At 29.5% G+C, this 12,065-nt stretch overlaps 3 protein-coding genes across 10 annotated transcripts; 2 read left to right on the top strand and 1 right to left on the bottom strand.

Annotated features, from left to right (window-relative positions):
• Positions 1 to 18: 18 nt before the first annotated feature.
• On the bottom strand, positions 19 to 1,609 carry LOC118071599 (tubulin delta chain-like). Its single transcript, XM_035090802.1, has one exon. The coding sequence runs from the start codon at positions 1,434 to 1,436 to the stop codon at positions 99 to 101; it is 1,338 nt and encodes a 445-aa protein (XP_034946693.1). The 5' UTR covers positions 1,437 to 1,609; the 3' UTR covers positions 19 to 98.
• Positions 1,610 to 2,032: 423 nt separating this feature from the next.
• On the top strand, positions 2,033 to 9,259 carry ihog (interference hedgehog). Of its 4 annotated transcripts, XM_035090972.1 has the most exons (7): positions 2,033 to 2,387; positions 2,464 to 2,627; positions 5,262 to 5,345; positions 5,423 to 5,689; positions 5,769 to 7,571; positions 7,671 to 7,786; positions 8,157 to 9,259. In XM_035090972.1, the coding sequence occupies exons 3-7, from the start codon at positions 5,273 to 5,275 to the stop codon at positions 8,310 to 8,312; spliced, it is 2,415 nt and encodes an 804-aa protein (XP_034946863.1). In that variant the 5' UTR covers positions 2,033 to 2,387; positions 2,464 to 2,627; positions 5,262 to 5,272; the 3' UTR covers positions 8,313 to 9,259. The 4 variants fall into 4 exon arrangements, with proteins under 4 accessions (XP_034946863.1, XP_034946862.1, XP_034946866.1 ...); XM_035090971.1 differs by lacking the exon at positions 2,464 to 2,627; XM_035090975.1 differs by lacking the exon at positions 2,464 to 2,627 and having other exon boundaries at positions 8,106 to 8,281.
• A 400-nt stretch (positions 9,260 to 9,659) lies between these two features.
• Positions 9,660 to 12,039, top strand: LOC118071673 (G patch domain-containing protein 2-like). 5 transcript variants are annotated; one of them, XM_035090977.1, is made up of 3 exons: positions 9,660 to 9,844; positions 10,342 to 10,523; positions 10,614 to 12,039. In XM_035090977.1, the coding sequence occupies exons 2-3, from the start codon at positions 10,361 to 10,363 to the stop codon at positions 11,873 to 11,875; spliced, it is 1,425 nt and encodes a 474-aa protein (XP_034946868.1). In that variant the 5' UTR covers positions 9,660 to 9,844; positions 10,342 to 10,360; the 3' UTR covers positions 11,876 to 12,039. The 5 variants fall into 5 exon arrangements, with proteins under 5 accessions (XP_034946868.1, XP_034946871.1, XP_034946867.1 ...); XM_035090980.1 differs by having other exon boundaries at positions 9,660 to 10,211; positions 10,342 to 10,517; XM_035090976.1 differs by having other exon boundaries at positions 9,661 to 10,211.
• Positions 12,040 to 12,065: the final 26 nt, after the last annotated feature.

The following is a 12,065-nucleotide window of genomic DNA, read 5'->3' as shown; positions in this document are numbered from 1 at the left end:
AAATTATCACCACAAGCTGATATGATTTAATCAAATTATTTTTATTAATCTGTAAAAAAATAATACATAATTGTAAATAAAAAAATACTCTTCAATAATTAAATACTTTCCAAAGACTTATAAGAAGCAATCTGAGCTTCAACTTTTGCAAATGCTTTTAAAAAGTCATCATCTTCTAAGCCAAATTTTTTGTACTGATGTAAATAAGCTCCATAAGTATATGTGGTCCATGCTTTTCTTACAATATCATCAAGAGTTTTTTGTATACAAGAATTATTTGTTATGACTGTTGCTAATTTATCATAATTAAATAATTTTCTTTCTTGATGAAAGTGTGTAAATCTTTCTTCATTAATCATCCATTTCATATTTTGACTGTAAATATCATTTTTATTTAAATCTATATAATTTTTAAAATCATCAGTATCAGGTTGAAGGAAATTTTTTGTATTACATTTAGTTGATCCCCTTGTAATAAGAATATTTGCTAATGATTTTGATGTTTGATTGACACAGTTAGTTGATTCATAATAGCTGACGATTAAATTTTTCTTGAGGTATCTGTATTGTGATTGCCATGTTAATGCTGTAGTGTCAGTTAAACTCAAATTAACAGCATTAGATTCAATTGACGTAAATTTATATCCAGGATGAGGAACCAATTTGGATATCATGTAATTAACTTTGTTATACTTGGCATTGTCATCTATTGTTGGCTGAAAAACTGATATCAATTTTTGGCAAGCAATTTTATTTAAATCATTAGGATAATTAATTTTATCATTCTTTGATGATCCAGCTAATTTGTAACATAATTCTTTCTTTAATCTTTCATTCTGTATCGTAATAATTAAATCTGAATTATCAAAAATTTCAGCTAGGCTTAAAATAATGTTATAATTTTGTGTGGCCACTTCTCCAAATGTAAATGGAAATACTAAAATACTTATAATATTTTTAGTAGAAAATTCTTGTCTTAAAGATTTTATTACATAACTTCCTAAACCAGATCCTGTACCTCCAGCACATCCTAATAAACATAGATATCCGTCTAGTCTATCAGCACGTTCTAGTTCAACTCTGACAGCTTCTAATACTAATTCTTCAAATTCTGGACCATTCTTCAAATACCCATAAGCCCAATTATTTGCAGCACCACCTCCATCTCCAGTGGTAATAACATTTTTACTCCGATAAAACCAATTATCTTTTTTATTTTTTTCAATTATTTGATTCAATACCTTTGTTTCAGTATCAATTAAAATAGCTTTTGCTATTTGTTTTCCACTTTTTTCTGATATTTCATACCATTTTGATATGGAATTTTCTGTGTAATCATTTGGAGCGAAAGATTTACTTTGAAGGTCTTGATTGATTAGAGAATAAAAATCATAGCCTAATTGATTGCCACACTGGCCAAATTGTAAAGTCAACATAACATTTCTTATTAATTATTTACAATAATTTTTGATAATATTCACATTATTTAGAATACGTTTCACATGAATATTTATATAATTTTATGCAGAAAATTATAGAAAGTCGTTAAATTTTTAATTGATATATTTGTTTTGTTTACTGCTCCAAAATCATGTAAATACACTTTGGAAAAAGTAACTTACGCCACCTAACGGTTTTAAAACGTACTAATTATTGCGTAGTTACCAAACAAAGCTACTTTACCTTATAACATGATGTCGCTACTTGTTTCTACGAATCACAATTGTTTTTTTTATTATTTTTGTAAAATAACAATTATTACCTACAAAAAAATATATTTAACATGTCAATTTAAACTTTTAAAAATTTCTAACCTATTTTAAAAGTCATGATACTTTATTTATTCTGAATTTTTGAGATACTAAGTGTATGAAACTTACTTGTTCGTTGAAAATGTAATTAATTTGAAAAATACAATGGATTGTTCATGAAATCCCGCCAAAAGAAAAATATCACATGATACTGACGTCATTTTCAATATGAAAACACCATAAAAGCAATCCGCCCGCGAGAAAATAATGGCAGCACCACTCAGGCTCTGGCTTTTGCCTCCCGTGGCGCGCCTTCGAAACCCGTCGGTCTGCATTCCAGTGATCTGTTATACAGACGCCAGTGGACGCTAAGACGCCAAGAAGTATCGTCACGAAATATAAGCGTGTCGCCCGGCAACGCCGCGTTGACCGTAAGCCACGGAATTCGAGCACATAAAAAAAATAGACTCCAAAGAGTTATAAGAAAGAAGCGGAACTAAGAAAATGGAGTGATTCGTATAGTTGATAACTTGGTGGTATAATGATTTATTAGTGATTACTTGTGATTTTTTTGGAGACACAAATCTTTGTGATAACTAAACAGTGGAAGGACAAGGACGAACACAAGATACAGGGGTAAATGCATACATTGTTTATAGCTGAAACTTTTTAGATTATTTTTGTTTGTTTTTTCTTCCTTATTTTTTTGTAGTAAAAGTTGGAGAGAGTTTTTGGCGGTAGTGGAAGCGTCCGAAATAAATTTAATGCTTCAAGCAAGTGGAAAAAGGTTTCTTCAACACCTGAGTTACAATACTACTTTATCCCCCGACACCTGAGATGCGAAGGGAGACTTGCTTTTATTATTCACAAACCAGTGTACGTATTGTACTCAAAACTGGTTGGAGCAGTCGTCGAAATGTTATTTATTTCTTTTCAATGCTCATCTCTTAATTCTAACATCATTCTATACAAAAAAATATACAATTTCCGCGCTTTTATTAAATATTAGTTTCGAGTTTCCGTATATAATATAAGTAGCATCCGAGTGGTAGAAAGATAATCAAGAAACTTCCGAGAGACTCGTGGGAATATATATTTGCACATACAGGATAACAGGAACCGATCGATTGTCTTGTCGATAATGAAAGAGAAAGGAAGATATAAAAAAGTTTCGATAACGTGTAGGATAAAATGGTGTCTAGTAACACATACGAGATTTAAATCTGCTTCCTTTTAATTTTTATCAGACAATCAACATTATCCCTCTTCATTAAGTTGAATCATAATAATCCAATCAAACTTAATTTTGTTTCCTTTATCATTCTCGTTAATTCATTTAATTTCCTTAGGCTCCGTCTATCTTTAAGTAATGTTAATTTAAATGTTAGACAGATTTAATTTTTTTTTATTTTGCTTTACATCACAGTGTTCATTCTAATGTCTCTGATAAATATCAATGAATAACTTTTTAATAATTCAATCTTAAATTATTTATATTTGTTTTCATACTAATTTCCATTGGTTTTTAAATAAACATTTGGTAATTGACATATGCTCTAAATTAAAGATGAACAATCATAAGATAAAATAAAAATTCGATAATTTATTTAATTATAAATAATGAGCCATAGAATATTTTATTGTAATTAGCTCGCAATTTCTATTAGATTATTGATGAAAAAACATTGGACCAAATCGATTACATAATTTATTGATTCTTGATAAAGAAAAAATTAATTTTGTGAATTTATTTATAATATACACTTGAGGGAATGTATATTTGAGTTTTCGTAAGACGATAATCTCAATGCCTGCATAAAGATAAAGGTCCAAAAGCAGTAAGGTAAATATTATATTATATGCTATGTTCAGCATCAAGTTACTCCATCAACAACAAGAGCTCTGATAAAAAATCATACGCAAATAAAACATATTAAATAACAACATGAAAATGAAATTTATCCAGTAAAGTTAAACTATAAAAATGTCATAGCTTATAATTTCAAATGCAATAAAATCGTTGTATTGAGGTTGACGATCCCTGCTCCGGAATTCGACTCGTTCATATTTACGCGAGCGCCAGTCAGAAGGAGAAGAAGATGAAGAAGAAGAAAAGAGATTGGATGTTGCGAATAAGAGAAAAGAGAAACCGCAGTTGCCATTTTCTCACCTGTTAAATATTATTCACAGTTAAAATCAATAGTTGAATCACTTACAGAAAAATACATATCTCAACTGTCATAACTATCAAGTGAAGGAAACATTATAATAATCATAAAAAGAAAAACAATCATCGAATTTATGAACTGTATATCCAAGTTGCGGATGCAATAAATTTTTAAGGAGATCAAATGATGATTAATTTGGATATAAGACAATTGTAATAAAATTTATTTAAAAATATTATAGAATTTGTAAAGAATAATGTTTACAAATTGCTTATAAAATTTTAAACCGGAAGATTATTTATATTGAACAATGAACAATAATATAATTATTTTTTTTTATAACTGTCAACAATTAACTTTGAATGATTGATTGAGATTCATGTATAATTTAAATCAAGAGTCAAATGGACTCAGAGGAATAATTAGATAGAAAATATAGATAAAAAATTGAACAAACAACCAATTCAAATGCCTAAAGCAAAACTTTATTCTGTATTTATAGTAATGATACTTGATAGTCAACCTTCATTTTAGCATTTAATAGGGAGATTAGTTGTCAAAACGTTGATTTTAAATATTTTTTAGCTCTTTAGGCTAGAAAAAAATTGTGTGGGTGCCAAGAGACGTTTAAATCATAGTAAAAGTAAGTGTATGAATGAGACTGCCTACGCTCAATGACATTGCCCAATAAATAGATATTTCCTCAGCAGTAAGTCTCTCCATCTACTTATCTTTCTTTTAAAAGATAATATACATGATCTTGGTGGTCAACGTAAGAGAGCATGTGGGTGTAAAATTGTTCGCGTGGAAAGCGGCACGCTCTATTCTTTACCAAATAAGGACTCAAGCTTCTAATAGCTTATCTTGAAGATGTTGTTTCCTTTCTATAATCATTTTCCCTATAAAACATCATAAAAAGTCAGAAGCAAAAAGATATCAGAAAAAAAGTATAAAGATGTTGTAAAGGATTGTTAAAAGGATCATTGAGCTGAATATATACAAGTTTTCTTTTAGTCAACCGCAAGTATTTGCCAAATTACGACTCGTCGATTACTCGTGACTATGTTCGGAACGCGAACGTCTATTTCTATATCTACGTGAACTGCAAGCATAAGAGATAGGTGGGACGGAAGAAAGAGAAGGAAAGAATCGACTAAACGGACAAATTCTAAAGTTAAAACTCCTTAACACATTGACATCAATCTACGTAATTTGATGCGATTTAAAACTCTAATTATCCAGAAAAACAAATAATTTTAATCATATATTGATATTAAATATTTTTTAGTTTAATAGTAAAATTTTAACTTATTTTTAGCTAATTAATCATTTCTTTTTTTAGAATGTGTCAAGATGAGGCAGTTAATATTCAATTTATTTGGAATTTTAATTTTTTTTCTCCTCTCTTTGGGTATCCAAGTTAAAGGTAAATAAATTAGAAATAAATTTAGAAATATTTGAAAGACATTGGATTCATTATAATCATTACAATAATTTTTTTAGGTTCTCAAAAGGAATGGTGGATGTCATTTACACAACATCCTAGACCTTTACCAGCTCCTCTCGGTGATGAGGTAATTTTTGAGTGTAGTGTCAACTTGCCATCTGAAAAATTCATCTGGTATCACCGACCTTTCAATTCTGAACAGTGGAAGCCTCTTTTAAATGTTCCTGTTCCCTACAATGAAAAAGAAAAGTCTACTTCTAAGTTTGTTTTAAACTTTGATGATGAGTCTAAAGCTGGAGATTATCGATGTGTTGCATTTTTTGGTAAAATGAAAAAAAAAACTACACTATCTCTATATAACATTTTAATTTATTATAAAATCCTAAAAATAATTATTTTCAGGAACAAGTGGAGTAGCATCAGATCCCGGAAGATTAAGCTTAGCAAAAATGGACAGATTTACTGACAAAAGTAATGTAACTATTCGTGTTCCTGCTGGAAACACAGTTCCAATTACTTGTCCAGTACCTTATTCAGTTCCAGAAGCAGTTGTTCAATTTTATAAAGACAATGTTTTGATAAAAAATGCAATCTCAACTGGAGATAAAACAATGATAATTAAGAATGTAAAAACCTCAGATTCTGGAAGTTATCACTGCACTGCTGAAAATTACATTACTGGACAAATATATAAAAGTAATTATTGGACTGTACTTAAGGTTAATTCTGAAGAAAAGAGTGTTGATCCCTTTTTTATTAATAAACCAACTCAAAAAGAATACAAAGTTCTTAAGGGTCGAAATATAACTTTGGAGTGTTTTGGAGCTGGTTATCCAATTCCTAATGTCACTTGGTCACGATTTGCTGTCCCTTTACCTCGGTATTCTCAATCCACCAGTGCCGGATTAAGTATACAAAATGTCGAACCATCAGATCAAGGAGAATATCATTGTGCTTGGACTACAGATAAAGCAAAAATTGAAGCGTTGATTCGTTTAAACGTTTATGAAGCTCCACAAGTTATAAAAGGACCAAAATCAGAATCTTTTCTTGAAGGTAAAGAACTACAATTGTCTTGTAATGTAACTGGAACACCTGAACCTAAAATTGAATGGTTAATAAACGGAGAAGCTCTTCAGCCAAATTATAATGTTAAAATTAAAGGTTCATCACTTTGTATAACTTCAGTGGAAAAGAAACATGCTGGAATAGTTCAGTGCGTTGCAAGCAATGATTATGGATCACATTCTGGCAGCAATTTACTAAAAGTAACTCCAAAACAACAAGTAAGCGGTGGAAATTGGTCACAATTACATGAGCCATTGAATAATAATCGCAAACAACCAAAATCAGGTGGAAAGAAAAAAAATAAAGATGGTCATAAAGATGGAATTGAATTAGTGCCTCCTAATCCGCCAAATGTTACACGGCTTTCTGACGTTTCGGTAATGGTTCGTTGGTCTGTTCCAGAAAATACGGGACTCCCAATATCATTCTTTAAAGTTCAATATAGAGAAATTAAATCAAATAATAGAAAATGGATGACACCTAGCAATGAAATTCCTAATCATGTAAGATCATTTGAAGTTACTGATCTTCAACCAAATCATACATATCGATTCCGAATTGCAGCAGTTTATACTAATAATGATAATAAACCAAGTAATAATTCTGCTAAATTTTTTCTAACAAAAATGAATGACTTTGAAATGAATAAGATGCCAATTCCACTTTTTATTGGTACCGAGGCACTTGGACCTGATCGAATTTTTTTGACTTGGCAGAATCCGAATAAATCAATTCCTATCGATGGCTTTTATGTTTATCATCGTGCCTCAACATCAGCTGGAGATTATATTAAAACAACTGTTGAAGGAATTAACGCTACTAATGTAACAATCTGTCATTTACAGCCTGAAACAACATATGAATTTAAAATTCAAAGTTTTTCTGTCGATGCTGCTTCAGAATTTTCAATAATTAGAATTGCAAAAACTTTAAAGTTAGTAACTGAATCACCACCGGTCCAACAAATTTTACCGGAAATTGGATCTCACAGTACAAGAAATGCCCAAAATGGAACTCTATATGCAATCATTGGAGGTACATTAGGAGGATTAGTTTTACTTGGAGTTTTAAGTACAATTCTTGTTGTTTACAAACGAAGTAGAATTAAACAAAGCCGAGAAACATCACAAAGTGAAGGTATAAATTTGTTACAAATGATAAATAAAAAAAGAAATAATCATTTTTCATTAAATAGTAATAAATAATAATAAATTGTGTTAAAATTTTTATCTATAGGTAAAACAATGAGCAATGGTTTAGTGATAAATGGTGGAGTAACAGATTCAAAAATCAATATCACATCAAATCCTCTAGCTGTTCTTGATACTTCAGAAACCACAATACAACCCAAGGTTCGTAATTTAATATCAGTGATGCTGAAACCTGAAGACGGGAGTCAAGGATCACGACGGTTTCACTGATTATAATCAACAATTAAACAATTATTTCTAAAGGAGAAAATTGAACGTACGAGTCAAGATCCTTTGCTCGACGTCCAGACAATATTTCATGCCTTCGCAACGCTTTCTCAGCAATTTTTCATTCTTTTACTCTTCTTTCTCTCTATCTTTGTCTCTTGTACTATGACGTTTATTTTATTTCATTTTCAAGAAAAAAAATAATAAACACGACACACCATACATTACTATGCCTACACGCCTCCTCTGCTAGATCTGAAAAACGAAGCAAACGAACAACACACGCTCAAATGTTTCTGAACAGAATGGCCAACAGCCCTTAATGGAGATGACATCGTTCATGAATGGCCAGATCAACAACACCTCCAGCAATGGAAATGATGGTCCTACTGCAAGTACACAAAGATTCAATGAATCCAGGAATGATTCAATCCAACCAACTCATCCCTCCATGGATTAAAAATCAAAATTGCTCAAGATAATAATGATAAATTACCAAGAAAACTTCACTGAAGTAACTTTTTGTATTATTATATTTTTACAACGAGTTATTGATCAATTATATTATGTGTAAATTGGAAAAAGATAAAACTCGGTAAAGAAGATAGGGTAAACAATGAAAAGAAAATTTTTTCATATTGTAAATAGGAAGAATAGTGATAAAATAATTTAATTAACAGAGAAGACATAATGTACATGAAAATTTCATCCAATTTTAATATGTAGCTAAAGAAATGAATTTTTATGGATCATCTATTCAAATAAGTTAGTATAAGGAAGCAATTTATTACTGCTTTATTCGACAGTATTGATATTATATTTTGTTTGATATTATATCTACTGAAATAATTGTATTTTTGATTTATTTAGACTGGTGAAAATAACAAATTAGAAATTTTAGAATTTTACATATTTAAATAGAGAATACCTCTTTACATCGTATAAGCGATACAGATAATTTAAAGTGATAGTAAGGTTGTGCCAAGATTATAATCGATAATTGCCATTTTATTTACATTACTATTGATTATTAACAAAGAATAATTAATAATATGGTTTTTATTTTTATAAAAAGCACAAATTTTAATGGAAATTATCGATTCAATCGACCGATTGATTATGTAAATAAAAAAATTGAAATTGTCTTTAGTAATAGTGTTATTAAAATTTTACAACATTTTAGTTTTTTATTTAAAGTAAAAAGAAAATTAAGAATTACTAATTCGTTGAAAATTTTAAAAATTTTAAATTTTGTGAATAGAATAGTTATAATAAATTACATATTTCACATGTGTAGTGCATTGAGGGCCTTAAAAATTTTTATCATTAAAAATTAATAGTGATTGATATGAGCTGTAAATAATATAGTTTTTATTTAAATACTTAACAAATATTTTATGTAAACGATGTCTGTGCCTTACATCTTGCCTAGGATTTTTATTTCATATTCATATGTATCGACTATTTATAAAAATTTATCATTTGTGTACTTAACTTTTTTTAATATAAAATTTTTTAGCAATAAAATCATCAAATTTGAGTCTTTAATTTGTTCTTTCAGCTAAGTAATTAATGTTAATGGCGAAAATATATAAAATTTATCAAAGAATAATTCAATATTGATGCATGAATTCACCTACAGATATAAGACTGTAATATTAATTATAGATTAAATTTTAATAATTATTAACTTTATTGTAAAAAGTTAGTCATTTTTGAATTCAAATACAACTTGAATGCTATCACAAACTATATAAAAATTGTGATATACATATATGTTATGTATGTATACTGTAATTGCGTCAGGTCAATTCTCCATGAGCTCCGTTCTTGTAGAGACGCTTTTATCTTGGTTAGGTTTATTTGAGGATCCAGATGTAGTTTACACACAGATGTACATTGACAAAAGTTAACTGAATTCATGTGCTCTGCACCTTTTATGCACACACATAGATAAGGTGTATAATACGTGATAGAAATTGCTTAGGATGGGTAAATTTACTACAGTGTATTTCACCCATCTGCCAGTTGAACCAGTTCGTTCATCGACTTTCCATTAATTTCCACATAGATAATGTCATTGCATTCATTACTTTTCGTGAACATTCATGTGACTTGAAATGAATATGTTCATCTAATAATAATATTTCAAAAGTGTTAACGAAATAATACTAGTTTAGATTGTACATCAAGCAATTTACTTGTGAATATTAAATACTTTTGTTTACTAGGACATTTAGAAAGGATATCATTTTTTCAAATGATCTATTATTAGTTCATTTGTATTTATAATCTAAAATTGAACAGTATAAACAATTTAACGAGTGTCATGCGTGACAAATAATTACATTTGTTAATTGTAAATAATTTTCTTTATTATAATTCTGATTTTTATAATTGTTTATGTGTGTGTTTATAATATTTATCAAAGCATAACGATGATATTTATTGAATAAATTTCATTCATAAAAATTATATTAATTTTATAGATAAAAATCTAATATTCCGATGGAGCGCGTTTTCAAAGCTGTTCCAGCGGATTTGAGAGCCAAAATGGAGGCACTAGTCCACGATTTGACATTAGCACTAGAAGAAAGTAGAAATTCTTCTAATGTCAGACGTCGATGGGGTCTTAGGCGGAGAGCTCGATCCACGGGCAATATTCGTAAGTGTAAGGCCAAAAATCATTCAATTTATTTATTCAAAATTACTTATTAACAATTCAGTGATTTTTATTAAATATTTTTTAATTTTTTTTTAGCATCTTTAAATACTAATAAACATTCTGACGATAGTTCTTCATCTATTTGCGATATTCGTATTCCAAAAACTACTTCTGCTTCTAAATATCAATCAGATAGCGATGACACTAATAAAACTAAAAGATTTGCTCGATTTTCTAATCTTCATAATATCAGTAATATTGAAAGTGACTCAGTCAATGAGAATTTTGTTCCCCGAATCAATACAAAACGTAAGAGGAAATTTAAAAGAATGGCTATTGATTCGGATTCAAATCCATCAACATCTCAAGCAATAACATTGATAACAAATTCAGTTGGTAAGAAAAAAAGACTCTATAGAAATAATAGTGAGAATAGATATGGGTCTATATGGTGTGGAAAACGTAAAAGATCTTGTCGTGAAAGATCAATTGATTGTGAAATGCATTCTCCAAAACCAAGAAATTCTAAATCAAAAAATCGAAATAAAATTCAAAGTGAAGATGCAATGGATTGTTCAAGAATATCTAGTTCAAGCATATCATCCAGTGATTCAGAGACTGGAATTATTACAAATGATGAAGACAGAGAAGGTGATGATGAACAATCAGATTGGTTTGGCGAATCAAGTTGGTGGGATGATGATACTACAAGTGAAGATAAAGTAGCTTCTAATCCAGCATTTCAAGCAATATTTCATGGTAGTTTAGAACATTTGACTGATGACGCAAAAAGAAATTATAGACAAAGAATTCAATGGATCAGGGATGGTTTAAATGGGCGAGAAATTCGTGCTGGGCGTCGTCACGTTGATAATAAACCTGGATATTCAATTATAACATCAGCTAATGAAAAAGTATCAAGATTTCTTCAAGATCCTTCACAAAGTGAATTGAAATTACATCCGATGCATCAACCGGAACGCGAAAAATTGCGCAGATTAGCGAATCTTTATAGCCTTAATTTAAAAGGTGATTTAAATTGTCCGATTTTATATAAAACCCGGCAAACAACTCAAGCAATCTGTGTTGATCAAGTATCATTTAAAAGATTTGCTGACTATAAAAGACTTCGAAGAACACCTCCACATTCAACCAGTTTTGAATTTATTCCCAATCAAGAAGTACAAGCGACAAATGAAGCTATTGGAGCAGAACTAATTCCGCAAACTGAAATACCAGCTATTGGATCAGTAAAAAATATCCCAGAGTCTTCGGGTATTGATATAGAAAAGACAAAGATGGAGTTTGAAACTCAACTGCCGAAATTTTATAATATAACCCATTCAAAATCGAATTAATTTTTTTTTCTGGCATTTGAGTAATGTCATAAACTTCTTTAAAGGTGAAACGATATTTATTGTGTATTCTTTTATAATACAAGTCATTAAGTCATCTTGATAATTAATTGTGTGGTAAAATTAAATACATTTCTCTTGATTCATGCTGTAAAAAATGTAAATTACTATTACATGCACAAGAATGTATATG

This window comes from Chelonus insularis, unplaced genomic scaffold (genome assembly GCF_013357705.1).
Source record: "Chelonus insularis isolate UGA/USDA-ARS -01 unplaced genomic scaffold, ASM1335770v1 contig_88_pilon, whole genome shotgun sequence".
NCBI classification, from domain to species: Eukaryota; Metazoa; Arthropoda; class Insecta; order Hymenoptera; family Braconidae; genus Chelonus; species Chelonus insularis.
The sequence above is the reverse complement of the archived record's forward strand: the minus strand, read 5'-3'. Positions and strand labels throughout refer to the sequence as shown.

Excerpts from the sequence above, each read along its gene's own strand:
- LOC118071599 (XM_035090802.1), bottom strand. The coding sequence starts at position 1,436 with ATGTTGACTTTACAATTTGGCCAGTGTGGCAATCAATTAGGCTATGAT.
- ihog (XM_035090971.1), top strand. The coding sequence starts at position 5,273 with ATGAGGCAGTTAATATTCAATTTATTTGGAATTTTAATTTTTTTTCTC. Across the intron at positions 5,346-5,422 it reads TTTGGGTATCCAAGTTAAAG|GTTCTCAAAAGGAATGGTGG; the intron begins GTAAATAAATTA and ends TAATTTTTTTAG. Across the intron at positions 5,690-5,768 it reads TCGATGTGTTGCATTTTTTG|GAACAAGTGGAGTAGCATCA; the intron begins GTAAAATGAAAA and ends AATTATTTTCAG.
- LOC118071673 (XM_035090977.1), top strand. The coding sequence starts at position 10,361 with ATGGAGCGCGTTTTCAAAGCTGTTCCAGCGGATTTGAGAGCCAAAATG. Across the intron at positions 10,524-10,613 it reads CACGGGCAATATTCGTAAGT|CATCTTTAAATACTAATAAA; the intron begins GTAAGGCCAAAA and ends ATTTTTTTTTAG.